Raw genomic sequence first — 14,922 nt, 5'->3', positions numbered from 1 at the left:
TTACCAACCAACGAGAATCAACCTTTCTTTAGGAAAATAACTAGAAAGTACAAATGCAAAACACAACATTGATTATTTAAATCAAGGTTTCCTGCTCGCTGACTTAAATCTGTAAGATGTCAAAAGTATAACAATTTCCACACAATGAAAAAAAAAATCACAGGAAAACAAATAGAACCTCCTTCAACCATGACATTTAACTCCCTAAAGATTTTGAGCTCAAGACAGATGTACTCATCTAAACTCAAAGTGGAGTAATATAACCTAAAGACCAGTATCAGTGCATGGTTCTCATTAGTTATAAAGAAAAACTATAAATGCATTCATTAAGGACAACTACAGAATGCTTACTATTTTTTGCTAAGAATCTTTTCAAAAACAAAAAAGCTATAAACTCTCAGATTGGTGCTTGAAGTGAGTTCTTTGTACAAGTATGGTAGTAGTCATTTCTCTCTCACCTTTCATACCAAAAGATCTGCAAAAGGGAGTAGATACGGAAAGTGACACTGAGGCCTGGGCTACACTTGCAGCTGTACAGCGCTGTGAGGTAAACCTGTCTTCGTACAGCTGAGTAGGGAAAAGCGCTGCAGTCTGTCCACACTGACAGCTGACAGCGCAGCGGCGTGGCCACACTTGCAATATTTGCAGCTGTGTTGGGAGCAGTGCATTATGGGCAGCTATCCCAGCATTCATGTGGCTGCAACGTGCTTTTCAAAACTGGAGAGTGGGGTGGAGTGTGACAGGGAGTGTGGGGGGAGAGAGTGTGCTTTTTGGAGCGTGTCAGCACTCTATTTTGCAAGTTCCGAACTCCCAGCCCCCTGCTCATTCATTCACTCACTCAAAGCAAACAGCAAACTGTTTTTTCTCTGTGGTAGGAGCTTTGAAACCAGCACTTCCGCATTCCTGCAGCTGGTCACAACAATGGAGAGGATTGGCCACTTGACAAGGTGATCAGTACAGCGCTGCAGGTTGATTCCTGGTACACACTCACAGGGGAGAGTCGTAGCCACTCCTCTGTATCTCTTATGCTTCTCGGGGAGGTGGAGTAACTGCAGTGGTGTACCCAGGGAGATACAGCGCTGTACGTGCCCTGCCAGTGCGGACAGGGAGTGAGTTACAGGCTGGGGGAGGCCTTACAGCGCTGTAACTCGCAAGTGTAGCCAAGGCCTGAGGCATTAGGAGGCCAAAATTTCCCATCTTTAATTTGAGAACACAAATCAGTGGTAAAGCACCTCAGCTCTATGCTATACACTGCTATCTAGCTGAAAAGAGGTTGCAGTTCCCTCATCTTTAATGTGCAGGCAGAAAAATATGGAAGTCTGCCCCAAATGGAGAGAGAGAGAGAGAGAGAGAGAGAGAGAGAGGTTTTGAGGGAAACAGTAGCTGTTGGTCTGTGCTGTGCTGACACAGATATATCTGTTTCTCAGCCCACATCTATACTATGGGGACTACTGCAACAAAGCTACAGCGCTGTAGCCATGCCAGCATAACCCCAGAGTGTAGACAGAGCCTACAGCGACAGAAGGGTATTTTTTCATTGCTCTACCTCCCCAGCAAAGCATTCTTCCATTGACCAATCTGCATCTACATCAGGGATTAGGCCGACATAGCTACAGAGCTCAGGGATAGGGATTTTTCATACCCCTGAGCAAAGCAGCTATCTGTATCTAAATTTTAAGTATATACCTCTCCTACACTTTCTCGAGAACAACTGAAACACTAAGGGGTAGGAGGGACACACAGTAAAACAGAAACGAAATCAGAGAGTAACAGTGCTTCACTTCATTGCATTATCGAGTATGCCAATTTAAATGAAAGTGACCCAGTGCTGTAGGGACAGTGCACTAACATATGGTGCCTTGTGAAAAATCAGAACTCAGAGCTAGGGGCAAGTTCCATGCTTCCTTAGGGAAAAGGGATAGGGAGAAGGAAAGCTGCAAGAGTGACACTAATGAATTCTGGAGGGAGTAGCTTTCAGAATCTTTCTAGACCAGAGAATGCTGCTGTGATGCAGCACTTTTCGGGAGGGATCACAGGGAAATGAGGGAGATCATAGAGGAATCCCAACAGTAAATGCAAGTTAAGGATTCCTGAGCAATCTAGTGGGGAAAAAAGGGTAATGCCACCCACACCAAAACTCTAGAGAAGACCGGTGGCTAGGGTGCTAATTTGGGATGTAGAAGATCCCAGTTCAATTCCTTGCTGCCCCTCAGGCTTCCTACTGACCTTGAGTCAGTCACTTAGTCTCTGTACCTAAGATCCCCATCTATAAAATGTGAATTATAGTTAGGGCCCTACCAAATTCAAGGTCCATTTTGATCAATTTCACAGTCAGAAGGTTTTTAAATTGGTCAATTTCACGTTTTCAGATGTTTACATCTGAAATTTCATGGTGTTGCAACTGTAGGGGTCCCAATCCAAAAGGTACCCGGAGGTGGGTCTGTTCTCCCCACCTTTGCTCCCCCCTGTCCCCCAGCCTGGCAGGGGGACTTGTAACTTGGAGTCCCCTGGCTGGGGCGTTCCCAGCAGCACAGGGGAGATCAGATTTCACGGGGAAGGTCTTATTTCACAGCCCGTGAAACGTTTTTCATGGCCGTGAAATTGGTAGGGTCCTAACTGTAGTGTTTTCCTACCTCACAGAGTTAGACACATCTCTAGATTCCAGATTCTACTATTTTGAACAAAGTTGCCTCCCTCAAATCTCAGCCTTAGTCTTCAGAAGCTCTGACATATTGATTGGCCACTGATGATTTAGTGCCTGCCAACATCTTATTAAAAATTAACAGAAACCAATAAAATGAATGGCAGAAACTACCACCATTTGGCTTCATTCACTTATTGCCATCTGACAAACTAAACTGCAAGCTCTTCAGGGCTGAATCAGAGGTTCCATTTCCCTATTCTGCACTCAACACTTCTTCCCCCAATTACCTCCTTGCTCTTTACTGAGGAAATGAATGCCAATCTGGGCTTCTTGAATCACACTGGAACACTGGTGCTACTACTGTTCAGTATGATAGTCCTCAAACTTTCAATACAACTGAATTGTTTATAATAATAATTCTTTCTTTCACCCCTCACTACTTCACTGTCACAGATTGCTTACATCTCCTACCAACTTTCCCTGCTGAAATGTCAATTTTTGGTTTCAGTTTTTGGGTTTACCTTTCCCATGACTGCTCCTGGCAGCCGAGCAATCACCCTTCATGAAACACACAGAAAATAAACCTCCCTCCACATATATTTCCCCTTCTCCATTATATGTTCCTGTCTGATATTCCACCTGTCATATCACCTCTCAATTTCTTCCCTAACTTGATTTCATAACATCTTATCTCGTTTCTTTATTGCACTATTCTCCTGTCTCCAGTCTACTAGGTTTTATAGCTTCATCCAATCTCTTCCTGTGCTGTGCTACTGTAGTCACCGACAATGATCTTCTCTTGCTATTTCTAATAACTGAGTGTTCTAAACACAGGTCCTGAATAAACGGAAAACCACGATACAAAAAATTGTGTTTCCCACCTCTACTTAGTTAAGAAACAAGAACTAAAAATGCCAGCAAGAATCAAATTTTAGAGCACAGCAATGAACTTCCACACAACAATGTGCATTCAGAACTTGTTTCTGGAGGCAGCAGGGGTTAGTACCTTGCATTGTGTTCAATGACCTCTTCTGTCTGGGGTGAGAACTGTACCAAACTTATGTAATTCTACTTGAACCAGGTGCAGATTTGCCAAAAGGTTCAAGTTATTTGTTTATTTGGAAATGCATATTGGTGCCTATCTTCAAGTGCCTTGGCACCTTACATTCCTAAACACTACACACAAGCAAAACACTAGGCTTTTAACTGAGGGCTGCAAGGCATCCTTCCCCATCCCATAATAAATTTAAAAAACCTACAATTCCTGATTTAATCAGTAATCTTTCAAAGACTTGAATATATAAGTCTTATCACACTGCGCCCTGACACTGACTAAACTCTGGCTCCAATGACCCTCCACTGAAAAAGCCAAGCTGCCAGTGGAAAGTTTAACCCCAGAAATGACGGCGAGAGACAATGGATCTTAATTTCTGTGATGGGAATTATGCCGCCTGGCTGCATCAATAGTTCCTAATTTGACAGCCCAGACCTCATGAGCAAGGCCCCATGTCCTATACAATTATGCAGCCAGGAAAACTGCTGCACAATTTCCTTCTTTCTACAGATGCTGGATAATTCCCCCATACAGCTCTACTGCCTCACTCCTCAGCCCCACACTTCTCTGCTGTGGGCTGTGTAGACATACCCTAGAGGACCAGGCAGGGTCACAACACGAGATTGAAAACACAAGGCCCCATTACAGAGAACAACCTGCCAGCAGCTCCCTCATTTATACTGAAGGACTTTGGCTTGAGTGCCTCTGCTGATTTGAACTGCAGCAGTATGTAATGGGGAGAGAAGTGATTTCTACACTGCCTCTAGAAGCTTCGTGGAGAGCATATGAATGTAGCACTTCTCTACATAAACATTTGGAAAGGGAGAGGAGAGCTTAGAATTAATGCAAGCACCCAGACAGATGTTTTTTTTATATATATATATATGTCAAGTTTTACATCTTCAAATCTTCAAAGCATTATCCATGCACTGATTATACCTCACATAAACCCTGTGCATTATTTTCATTTGGAATTATTTTCCTCACTTTACGACTGGAGAAACTGAGACACAGCAAAGTTAAATGACTGGCATAGCAACACAGTATGGTCTTGGGCTGACAGCTGGCCCTTGGGTCCAGAGGGCGCTGAAGAAGGGATACATTTTTCATGTGTTCCCCAGATGCAATTAAAAAGTTATTTGTAAAGTTGCGAGACTGACTGCTGACAGAACATGCCTGCTACTTATCTGAATAGTTATAATCGAAGGTGTCCAAAAATTATTTAGATGAAAAACAGTCTTTTATTAAATTATACCTCTTGAAATTTTCCAATTTTTCAATGAAAATCCATTTTAATGATTTTGTCAAAGTTATTATTTATTTAATTTTTTTTTTTTTTTGTAAAAATAGCTACCATTTTCTGACTAGCTCGAACTGTAATATTATCTCACTACAGCAGCTTCTTCTGCCACCACTATGACCTGAGGATGACACATTGCTCAAGGAAATGGTTAAGAGAGAGACCCAGGTCATTTACACTAAGACCCTTAAGAAATCAATCCGAAGAGAGATCTGCCCTTTTGAGAATGTGCTACCAGTTTTTTTCAAAATATTTAATTTGGGAGTATAAGGATGGCCTGACAGGGTAGGGCTGAGGAGGGAAATCTGGATCAGGAGCCCAGAACAAAACTATGGAGACAAATGGAATGGCTATAGGAAGCAGCAACCTGTGGGTAGCTACACAGTCAATTCAATAAGACTTTGTTGGTATGACAAGCAGGCTGGTTTGATTTAAATTAGCCAGCAAGAAACTTGATTTAAACCATTGATTTTAATCATGTTTTGCATTGAGCTTTTCAGTTATTTTCCAACAGAAAGGTTGATTCTCATTGGTTGATAATAATTAAAACATTCTGATTTGCAATATGGTACTTCTTTTTGCTAGCCAGAAGGATACACTAGATTGATACACATTTGTTTCAGCAATTACATAGCTTAACATATATTTATTCAGATTCTTAATTTACACTTTATTATTTTAGAAAATGGTAAATGATGTGTTAATATTTACTAGATTTGTGTCAAACTATTTGGATAAAAACAGGAATTAAATTAAAAATGCACAAATGCATTCTAAATTTTGTTTTTTTTTTAAACAGTTCAGTAAAACTACCTTAGTGTGCTGGCACATAAGGGGAAAAAGTTAATCAAAACGTTTTACATTTAAAACTAACTAATTTATTAAACAAAGGAGGTATTCTCTGTAGTTAGCTAATTGAAATTATTGTTTCTGGTCACCCTTTAGAACTAGTACAGCACATCCTCTCACACCTAACTTTTATTCATAGATTGGAAAGGAAAAACAAGCTTTCCTACCTCTTCAACTTCCAATGAGTGTCTCAGTTCTGAATGGATTAGTCATGAACTGAAATGAAGAAAATATTCTCTCTGCATCTGCAAAAAACTGCCAAAAGCTAGTTTAGAACTTCAGAAAACACTGGTTCTAGTTGCTTAGCCAGTAACTTCCTTCAGTTTAGTAATTTGACTTGCTTTAAAACTTTGGCAACAAATATGTTATTTTTGGGTAATTTAAATTATTTAAATAGATTCTAATACATTTAGGCCTTAATATTAGTTATCATAAACACATTTAAAGTTTAATTTGAAATTATTTAAAAAAACAAAAAAGGTATTTACATTTTAAAAAATCTCATATACATCAAAAAGCCTTTGTGACACATGGCTAGAAAGGGTTAAACATCCTGCAAAATAAATGGCTCAAATTCAACCCTTAAAGACACCTGGAAGGATAATGTGTGCTTTTGCATATTTACATGTATATGGGTTGGTCAACAATCTAATCAACAGTCCCTGTCTATGCTGTATTCTGATAATCCAGCGATCAAAAGAACATCCTAGCATTTAAATGAATTGTAAATATGGGATCTCTCTGTATTCAACTCTCTTTGAAATGTATAGCAAATCATCTGTGAATGGTGGAGGAACAAACCAATTGCCTTATGTTAATTCTATAGCAAAGTACAGGTGATGGACCTCCTTCAAAGTCATCTTTAATTATCTTTTGTTCACCAAGGTATTCTGTCATCTCAGATCTCCTTGAGGCTTCATACAGGGGAAGCTTAGGCATAAGGACTGAGATCCCAGTCCTAAATTGGAACACCCTGCAAGGACATTGGACTATAACCTATGAACTATTTCTGAAAAACCTCTTTGCAACTACAAAGCTCACCATCTCTGCTATGAATCTGAACCTCAATGAACTGAACTCATGTCTGTATGAATATTGATCTTTTAACCATACTCTCTCTCTCTCTCTAGTTTTTTTAAATACATTTTAGTTTAGTTAATAAGAATTGGCTGTAGCGTGTATTTGGGTAAGATCTGAAACATTCATTAACCTGGGAGGTAATGTTTCCGATCCTTTGGGATTGACAGAACCTTTTCTTTTTTTATGATGAAATAAGATTTTCAGAAATCATCATATTTGACGTAGGTACCTGGATGGAGGCCCGAGGCTGGATCACTTTAAGGAAACTGTGCTGTTTGACTCCTGAATAACCAGGGAGGTAATTAAGAAGCTGTTTTATGCTGGCTTGGTAAATCTAAGTATTGGAATATCCACCAGCTTTTGGGGGATTGTCTACCCCATTCTTTACAGTTCACCCTTATTGAGTGACCTCAGCCACAGACTTATTTAAAAAAAATTAGCTTTATTCACCTGCTGACAACAAGTGTTCCTAAGTGTAAGAAAAGGATGGACCCCACTTCAGATATTTCTCAGAGTCAGACCGGACCCATCCTAGATAGGCTTACACACTATGTTAGGAGTTTGATCCCCTCAGTCCATTTGTTGTTACTGTCCATTCCTGAACCAGAAGTAGATTGCTATGCCACAGAATGCCATCTCTCTTTTTTCTTCCAGGCTCAGCCACAGTTTTTTATTCATCAATTGTTGATGAGATGTCTTATGAATCGTGACCATTGGAGGGAATGTCTTTCTTGTGCTTCTTTGTATCTAGGACACTGGAGTATAAAGTGTTGTTTTGTCTCAATATTTCCTCTGCCACACTGGCTCCTCTCTGGATTTAAAGGATTTTGTGCCTCCCAAATTCCTCCTCTAATTAGTGATCACTGACTTGATTTTTAGTGAGAGTCTGCCGTGGTGATGTAATGTGATGCTTCTGTGCAGGTGTCTAACAGTCAAGCTTGTGGCTACTTTTTGATTTACTCTCCCTGGTGACTCATAAATTACTGTGATAGATGCTGTTCTAACAATGGGCATTTTTGGTTTTGATAGCTTGCTCTGGCGATCAGGGGGGTTGGAGTTGTCGTCATTCCTAATGCTCAACAAGTAGGAATGCACTGTGTTTTCATTTAGATTTATTTTTTTATTTTGATTTTGTGGTGGATATCTCACTTTGGTTGAGATATCACTAGAAGCTGAATATTGTTTTCTACATGTTAATTAGTTGAGGGAATTGGCTCAGTTCTGCTCTGGCCTGCCTCTCTCCCTGGGCTTCTGAGCCCGAGTGCAACTTCAAAGCACTGTTAACACAGCTATTTTTAGAGTGCCAGCCCTACTAGCCCAAGTCTGTAGACCGGCTGCGATGCTCATTTCTGCAGCTTGTGTAGAGGTACCATTAGAGCCTAAATGTCTTGGCTTGCAGTGTGACTCGAGGGTTCTTTCTTTTTCACTCTCTGCTCTAAGGCTGAGGGGAGGTGGGGATGGCCTGTAGTGGACAGACATATGGCCAGTCCTTTGTTTCTGTGATTTCTCATGAACGGGCTAGGCACACATAACTAGATGGGTACCTGTAGTTGTATTTTTGAAAGCTGAACAAACTAATAACAGTTAAAGTTATGTTAAAAGAACATTTTTTAGATTGCAAAGTCAAGAAATCAAAAGTTAGACAAAGCCAGAATTAAGGTTACCTGTGCAACCTCAATTTAGCCCCCCCACACACACACACACACCTTGTGCAATATGATACAGTCTTTAAATACAGTATCACATATTATTTTCCCCCCCACAGGAGCCCTTATTCATTGCACAGAATAGACCATGCTGTGGGGATGAGACAAATATTTATTTTTATCCTTATAATTCAATTAGTGGCCCGACTCATTTACTGCACACCATCCAAAATCTGTATTTTACAGAATTATTCATTTTCTCAACATCTTCAGAGTAACAGAGTGCCTCACAAGTATTAATTAATTTACCTCCATATTTCCCTTGCAAGATAAGAAATTATCTCCATTTTACAAACGGGGAAACTGAGACAAATATTTGCCTGACTGAGATCAAAACCAAGAGCAGAACATAGGAATGCCTAATTCCCAGTCTTGTGCTCATTCCCCCATGCTCCACTTCCTTACTGACAGAGATATTGAGCATTCACAGCTCCCATTGACTTCAGTTGCAGTGTTCAGCATTTCTGCAGATCAGACCCTACATGTCTCAAGTTGGGCACACAGAAAATAGGGAATATACAAAGTCTTTGGGGCAGACGCAATCTTTCTGGTCTGCATTTGTACAGCACCGACCATCATGGAGTCCTGGTCTATTACTGGGGCTTCTAGGTGCTACTTCAATTCAAATAAATAATATGAGTGGCCATTTGCCAAAATAATGCTTCAAGTGGCTCTCTCAGCATCACATAGGAAGTCTGTGACAGAGGGAGAGAGAGAATTGAGTTCTCCTGTGTGACCGTCATCTGCTTTAACCATAAGCCCCATCCCTCTCTCTTCCTGTTAGGCCTGTGACTTGTTCTCTACACATCTAACTTACAGAGAAAATAAGGGAGGAACCCTACAAACAGCTTCATTCACTACATAACCCTGATGGAGTCCCTGAATACTACCCATCCTGTGCACACTGCAGCTCTATGAACATATATGTTTACCATAGTTCTTTAATGCAATTCTCTAGGTTTTTAAAACAGAAAACAAGTAAAATACAAATTCTATTATATGCAACTGTACATTTGTACAGTGAACTTAAACACAAAAAGGAACCTTACAAGAAGTGGAAACTTGGATAGACGACTAGAGAGGAGTATAAAAATATTGCTTGAGCATGCAGGGGTGCGATCAGGAAGGCCAAAGCACAATTTTAGTTGCAGCTAGCAGGGACGTGAAAGGTAACAAGAAAGGTTTCTACAGGTATGTTAGCAACAAGAAGGTGGTCAAGGAAAGTGTGAGACCCTTACTGAATGGGGGAGACAACCTAGTGACAGATGATGTGGAAAAAGCTGAAGTACTCAATGCTTTTTTTTTTGCTTCCGTCTTCACAGACAAGGTCAGCTCCCAGACTGCTTCACTGGGCAGCACAGTAAGGGGAGGAGGTGAGTGGTGAAAGAACAACCCTCACTGGTGAAAGAGCAGGTTAAGGACTATTTAGAAAAGCTGGACGTGTACAAGTCCATGGGGCCGGATGCAATGTATCTGAGAGTGCTGAAGGAGTTGGCTGATGTGATTGCAGAGCCATTGGCCATTATCTTTGAAAACTCGTGGCGATCAGGGGAGGTCCCGGACAATTGGAAAAAGGCAAATATAGTGCCCATCTTTAAAAAAGGGAAGAAGGAGAATCCGGGGAACTCAGTCCCTGGAAAAAATCATGGACCTCAAGGAATCCATTTTGAAGCACTTGGAAGGTGATCAGGAACAGTCAACATGGATTCACCAAGGACAAGTCATGCCTGACCAACCTGATTGCCTTCTATGATGAGATAACTGGCTCTATGGATATGGGGAAAGCTTTTGATATGGTCTTCCATACTATTCTTGCCAGCAAGATAAGGAAGTATGGATTGGATGAATGGACTATAAGGTGGATAGAAACCTGGCTAGATCATCGGCCTCAACGGGTAGTGATCAACGGCTCTATGTCTAGTTGGCAGCCGATATCAAGCGGAGTGCCCCAGGGTGGCTCCTGTGGCCAGTTTTGTTCAACATCTTCATTAATAATCTGGATGATGAGATGGATTGCACCCTCAGCAAGTTCATGGATGACACCAAGCTGGGGGGACAGGTAGATACGCTGGAGGGTAGGGATAGGGTTCAGAGTGACCTAGACAAATTGGAGGATTGGGCCAAAAGTAATCTGATGAGGTTCAACAAGGACAAGTGCAGAGTCCTGCACTTAGGACGGAAGAATTCCATGCACCGCTACAAGCTGGGGACCGACTGCCAAAGCGGAAGTCCTGCAGAAAAGGACCTGGGGATTACAGTGGACGAGAAGCTGGATATGAGTCAACAGTGTGTCCTTGTTGCCAAGAAGGCTAATGGCATATTGGGCTGCATTAGTAGGAGCATTGCCAGCAGATTGAGGGAAGTGATTATTCCCCTCTATTCAGCACTGGTGAGGCCACATCTGGAGAAGATGGAGCAAGGCTATTCTCTGCGGTGACAGATGACAGAACAAGGAGCAATGGTCTCAAGTGCTGTGGGGAAGGTCTAGGTTGGATATTAGGAAAAAACTATTTCACTAGGAGGGTGGTGAAGCACTGGAATGGGTTACCTAGGGGAGGTGGTGGAATCTCCATCCTTAAAAACCTGTAAAGCCAGGCTTGACAAAGCCCTGGCTGGGATGATTTAGTTGGGCATTGGTCCTGCTTTGAACAGGGGGTTGGACTAGATGACCTCCTGAGGTCTCTTCCAAACCTAATCTTCTATGATTCCCACTGTCTCCTTTATGTCGCATCAATAGGATCTGAACCCTGAAATTGGAGTACAACAACTCAGGCTTTGACCACTTGAGCTACCAGATTAAATATTTCAATAAAAGGCTGTTGTCCTAGAAGACAATGGGCCTCTGAAGCCACATGCATAACATGGAGTGGGGGTTTGGGGGGGAGGGAGAAGAGTAGAACGCAACCCAACTCTCTCCCTCTCTCATTCAGGAGTCTGGGGAAGCTCCTTCCTCCTTCAGTGGAAGTGGGATGGGTTACCAGGGCAACATGATGGGTTGGAGAACTGAGCCAAGTCCAGCACAGTTCTCTTTACCTCCTGGAAAGACTGTCTGCTCCTGGGGTTCCCAGTGCAGTGTGTGCTCCTGCTGCAGCAGCGAGGGGCCAGTACTTTAGAATGTTCATGTTCAGTTATTATGCTGCCTGGACATTGCTGGTAATGGAAGTGACAGAAGGAAAATTACCATTTTCAGCAGTTGATAATTCAGCTAAATCTGAACAGAATTTCACGGGACAAAGAAAAGATTTATTTCTGGCCCCCAGGCTTTCTTCTTGTTGAATTTCAATGTGAACAATTAAGGTGTTAGAGAATCTCGAAAAAATGTCACTAATTTAATGATGAAACCTAAATCTTACAATAGACAACCTAAATATAAAGCTGGCTACCAAATGCCCCATAATAAAAAACAAACTGCTTAATTCTCATGTAAAGAATGATTATGTTTAGTCACAGCTATTTAAAAGCAATATATGGTAACATAAGTTGGACCAAGATCATTTCTAAACCAGACAACTGGAACACTAGCTGAGGACTGAGATGCACACTAACAGAGCTGTGAATATATTTAAACAGTACCTAGTCAGTGCATTCAATCATTTTGATGAATGTTAGTTGGCTTGGATTGTCAACGGGAAATGTGTACCAAACTGCCTTAGGCCTTTTTTTAAAGCCCAGCCATCAAGAATTTTTATTTAAAATAAAACCAAATAGAATCAGCTAAGAATGTGGTGCCATTAAACTGTTGTTTGAATGACTTCACCGAAAAATAAATGTCTTATAAATAAAAAGTTTATCGCACAAACCAGTAATGTTGACACAATATTTTAACTTGGGCTAGGGTAAATGGTAAATATTTTCCATAAAAATTGGGGAGTGGGAAATACAGGAATTTTTGTTTTTCTTCCAATGCTGAATGACAACAATGCAGTTTTCAGTTCCTACAACTAAGCCTTTTTCCCCCTTTGCCTACATTAAAAGGTTTCTGAAAAACAACGTTTTGGTTTTCCGTAGAAAAACCAATGTGTGGCATCAAAAAAAAAAAATTTAAATCCTTTTTCTCTAAAGCTTTCCTGGTATTTGTTTAATTATTTTATTTGCGACTATAGAGGGAAAAGGAACAAATCCCCTGATCTACAACAATAACCATGAATTGTATTCATGTTCAACAAAAACTTTTTAATTTCTGTATGCATGTTCTAGTGGTTATAAAATAAGTCTGTTTCCAGCTACAACTGACTTATCTGTACAATAGGTCTAACACTGACATACTTCACGTGGGCTTCACTTCAGCAAAGCACTTAAGCACACACTTAAATTTAAACATATACTTCGGTCTCAGAGGCAGTATTCAGTGCCTGACTGGACTGAACTGAAATGAAGCTAAATCTGTGCTTAAGTGATTTGCAAAATGAGGCCATGATAATATAAAGGCTTAAATAATGTTTGGAAACATTTTGAAATCCTTAGATGAACGCCAGTATTACAAGTACAATTTTTTTTTAGGCTGACTTCAGAAGATGTGTGTAGAAAAATGTCTTTTAATCAGAAATATTTTCTAAAAACCCTATTGACTGGTTTCCCCGATTCAATTGCAGGATTGACGCCTTCATTTGTGAAATAACTACCTTGTTCTACATACAGTTGTTGGGAAAATTAACAGATATTCTTGTTCCACAGAGTGCATGTGAAAACAAATGAGCTCACAGATTTTGCCACTCATTTGAGAGATTTAAGAAACCTACACATGCATCATCCATTACATTAATCTAGTGATTACTGCCTGCATATAGGAATTCACCAAGGCACACTTCCCTAAACAGCATTATCCAGTCACTTAAGGGACCATCTCCTGCTATCAATAGGTCAAAGCAACCATATAGCTAAAGGGATACATTCCTCCCTCCCACCCCGCAACAACGTTATAGTATCTGCACAGTAAAGAGATCCAGTGATAGCAAAAATGGATTCTGCTTAGGTGTTAGGAACTAATATGGATCTACTATCTGCTTCCCTAAAAACACTTTTTTCGGGTTTCTGAAAAATAAAATGTTCCATTCTTTGCATAAGCAACTTGAAGCTGTATTTTCACAAATTCAGTCATCACTGACGTGTCGTAGATTGCAGCCAGCAGCGTGTGTTCGTCAAGAGTGCTAACACAAGCAGTTTAAAACGATGCTGAATCTGCCTGAATCCCAATCCCGTTTTTAGCAACGCGCAGAATGAAAACACCAGGCGGGGGTGGAGGAGGGGACTACAGACCACTGGGACACGTAATTTCGCCCAAGCCACGCAGAAACCTAGGTGGATTTGATGGAGAATAATCATGACGCCTTCTTTTCCACTCCCACAGAAATACTATGTCACCCTTCCCTTGGGAACAATTTTGTTTTTCAGACAAGAAAAATCTAGGTAATGGCCTTTTCAGCTCCGGATGCTGGGACAGCTGTGGAGAAAGGTCCATTCAAAGGATCCCAAGGGTTCTACCTCCAGGCGAGCCCCAAGTCTGGCAGCTGCTGCTCTGAATTCCCAGGCCAGGCCAGGCCAGCGAGGGGGTTGGGGGGGGGAAAGGAAGAGCAGCTACTCCAAGACTAATTCACGTGCCCGGGAGCAATGAAGGAGGCTTCGCTGAACACAGCGGCCACGACCCTGCGCTCCGCGCAGCACATGCACAGGCGTGTCCGGGCAGCCCCCGGGGGCAGGGGGAGGGCTCTGCAGGGGAGCGGTGCAATCTTCAGGGCTAGGGGCGAGCGCCCGGCCCCGCACCCAGGGGGTCCCGCGGAGGAAGGGCTGGGGCGAGCTCCCGGGGGAAGGCGGCAGGTGCGCTCCCGGGGATGGGGGAGCGCCGGTGCCATCTCCCCGGGGCAGGCAGCGGGGGCACGTGCCCGGGGCGCTAAGCCGCGGCGGGGTAGCGGGGACGGTACCTGCAGTAGCCGCGGAAGGTGCCCCGGGGCGGCTGCGGCTCAGCTCGGCGGGGCTGGTGGCGGCGGCGGGGACCAGCCGCCCCCGGAGCAGCAGCGCGGCCGCCAGCCCCAGCAGCAGCGAGGGGAAGCGCCCGCACAGCCCCGGCATGGCCAGCGGGCAGCGGAGGCATATTGCGGGCGAAGCGACAGAGACTGGGGCCGGCAGCTCCCTGCTGCCCGCCCGGCTGCGGCGGCTGCCGGAGGAGGATGGCGGGGCGGGAGGCGGCCCGCGCCCCCTGCACAGACACACGTGACGAGGGGGAGGGAGCCCAGCGGGGGAGCTCGGCGCGCCCCAGCCCCCACAGGTGCTCGCCGGGCTGCCCCGGCCGGCC

At 42.8% G+C, this 14,922-nt stretch overlaps 1 protein-coding gene across 2 annotated transcripts in view; it reads right to left on the bottom strand.

The window, feature by feature from the left end:
• Positions 1-14,922, bottom strand: part of FAM171B (family with sequence similarity 171 member B) — a 69,835-nt gene extending 54,913 nt beyond the window's left edge. The window contains exon 1 of one of the 2 annotated variants that reach the window (XM_065561984.1): positions 14,552-14,922. In XM_065561984.1, coding sequence (XP_065418056.1) covers positions 14,552-14,699 — 148 coding nt within the window. In that variant the 5' untranslated portion in view covers positions 14,700-14,922. The remainder of the gene's footprint in view (positions 1-14,551) is intronic. The other variant, XM_005306565.4, reaches the window with a different exon arrangement.

Source organism: Chrysemys picta, chromosome 11, assembly GCF_011386835.1.
Source record: "Chrysemys picta bellii isolate R12L10 chromosome 11, ASM1138683v2, whole genome shotgun sequence".
In the NCBI taxonomy this organism is placed as follows: Eukaryota; Metazoa; Chordata; order Testudines; family Emydidae; genus Chrysemys; species Chrysemys picta.
The sequence above is the reverse complement of the archived record's forward strand: the minus strand, read 5'-3'. Positions and strand labels throughout refer to the sequence as shown.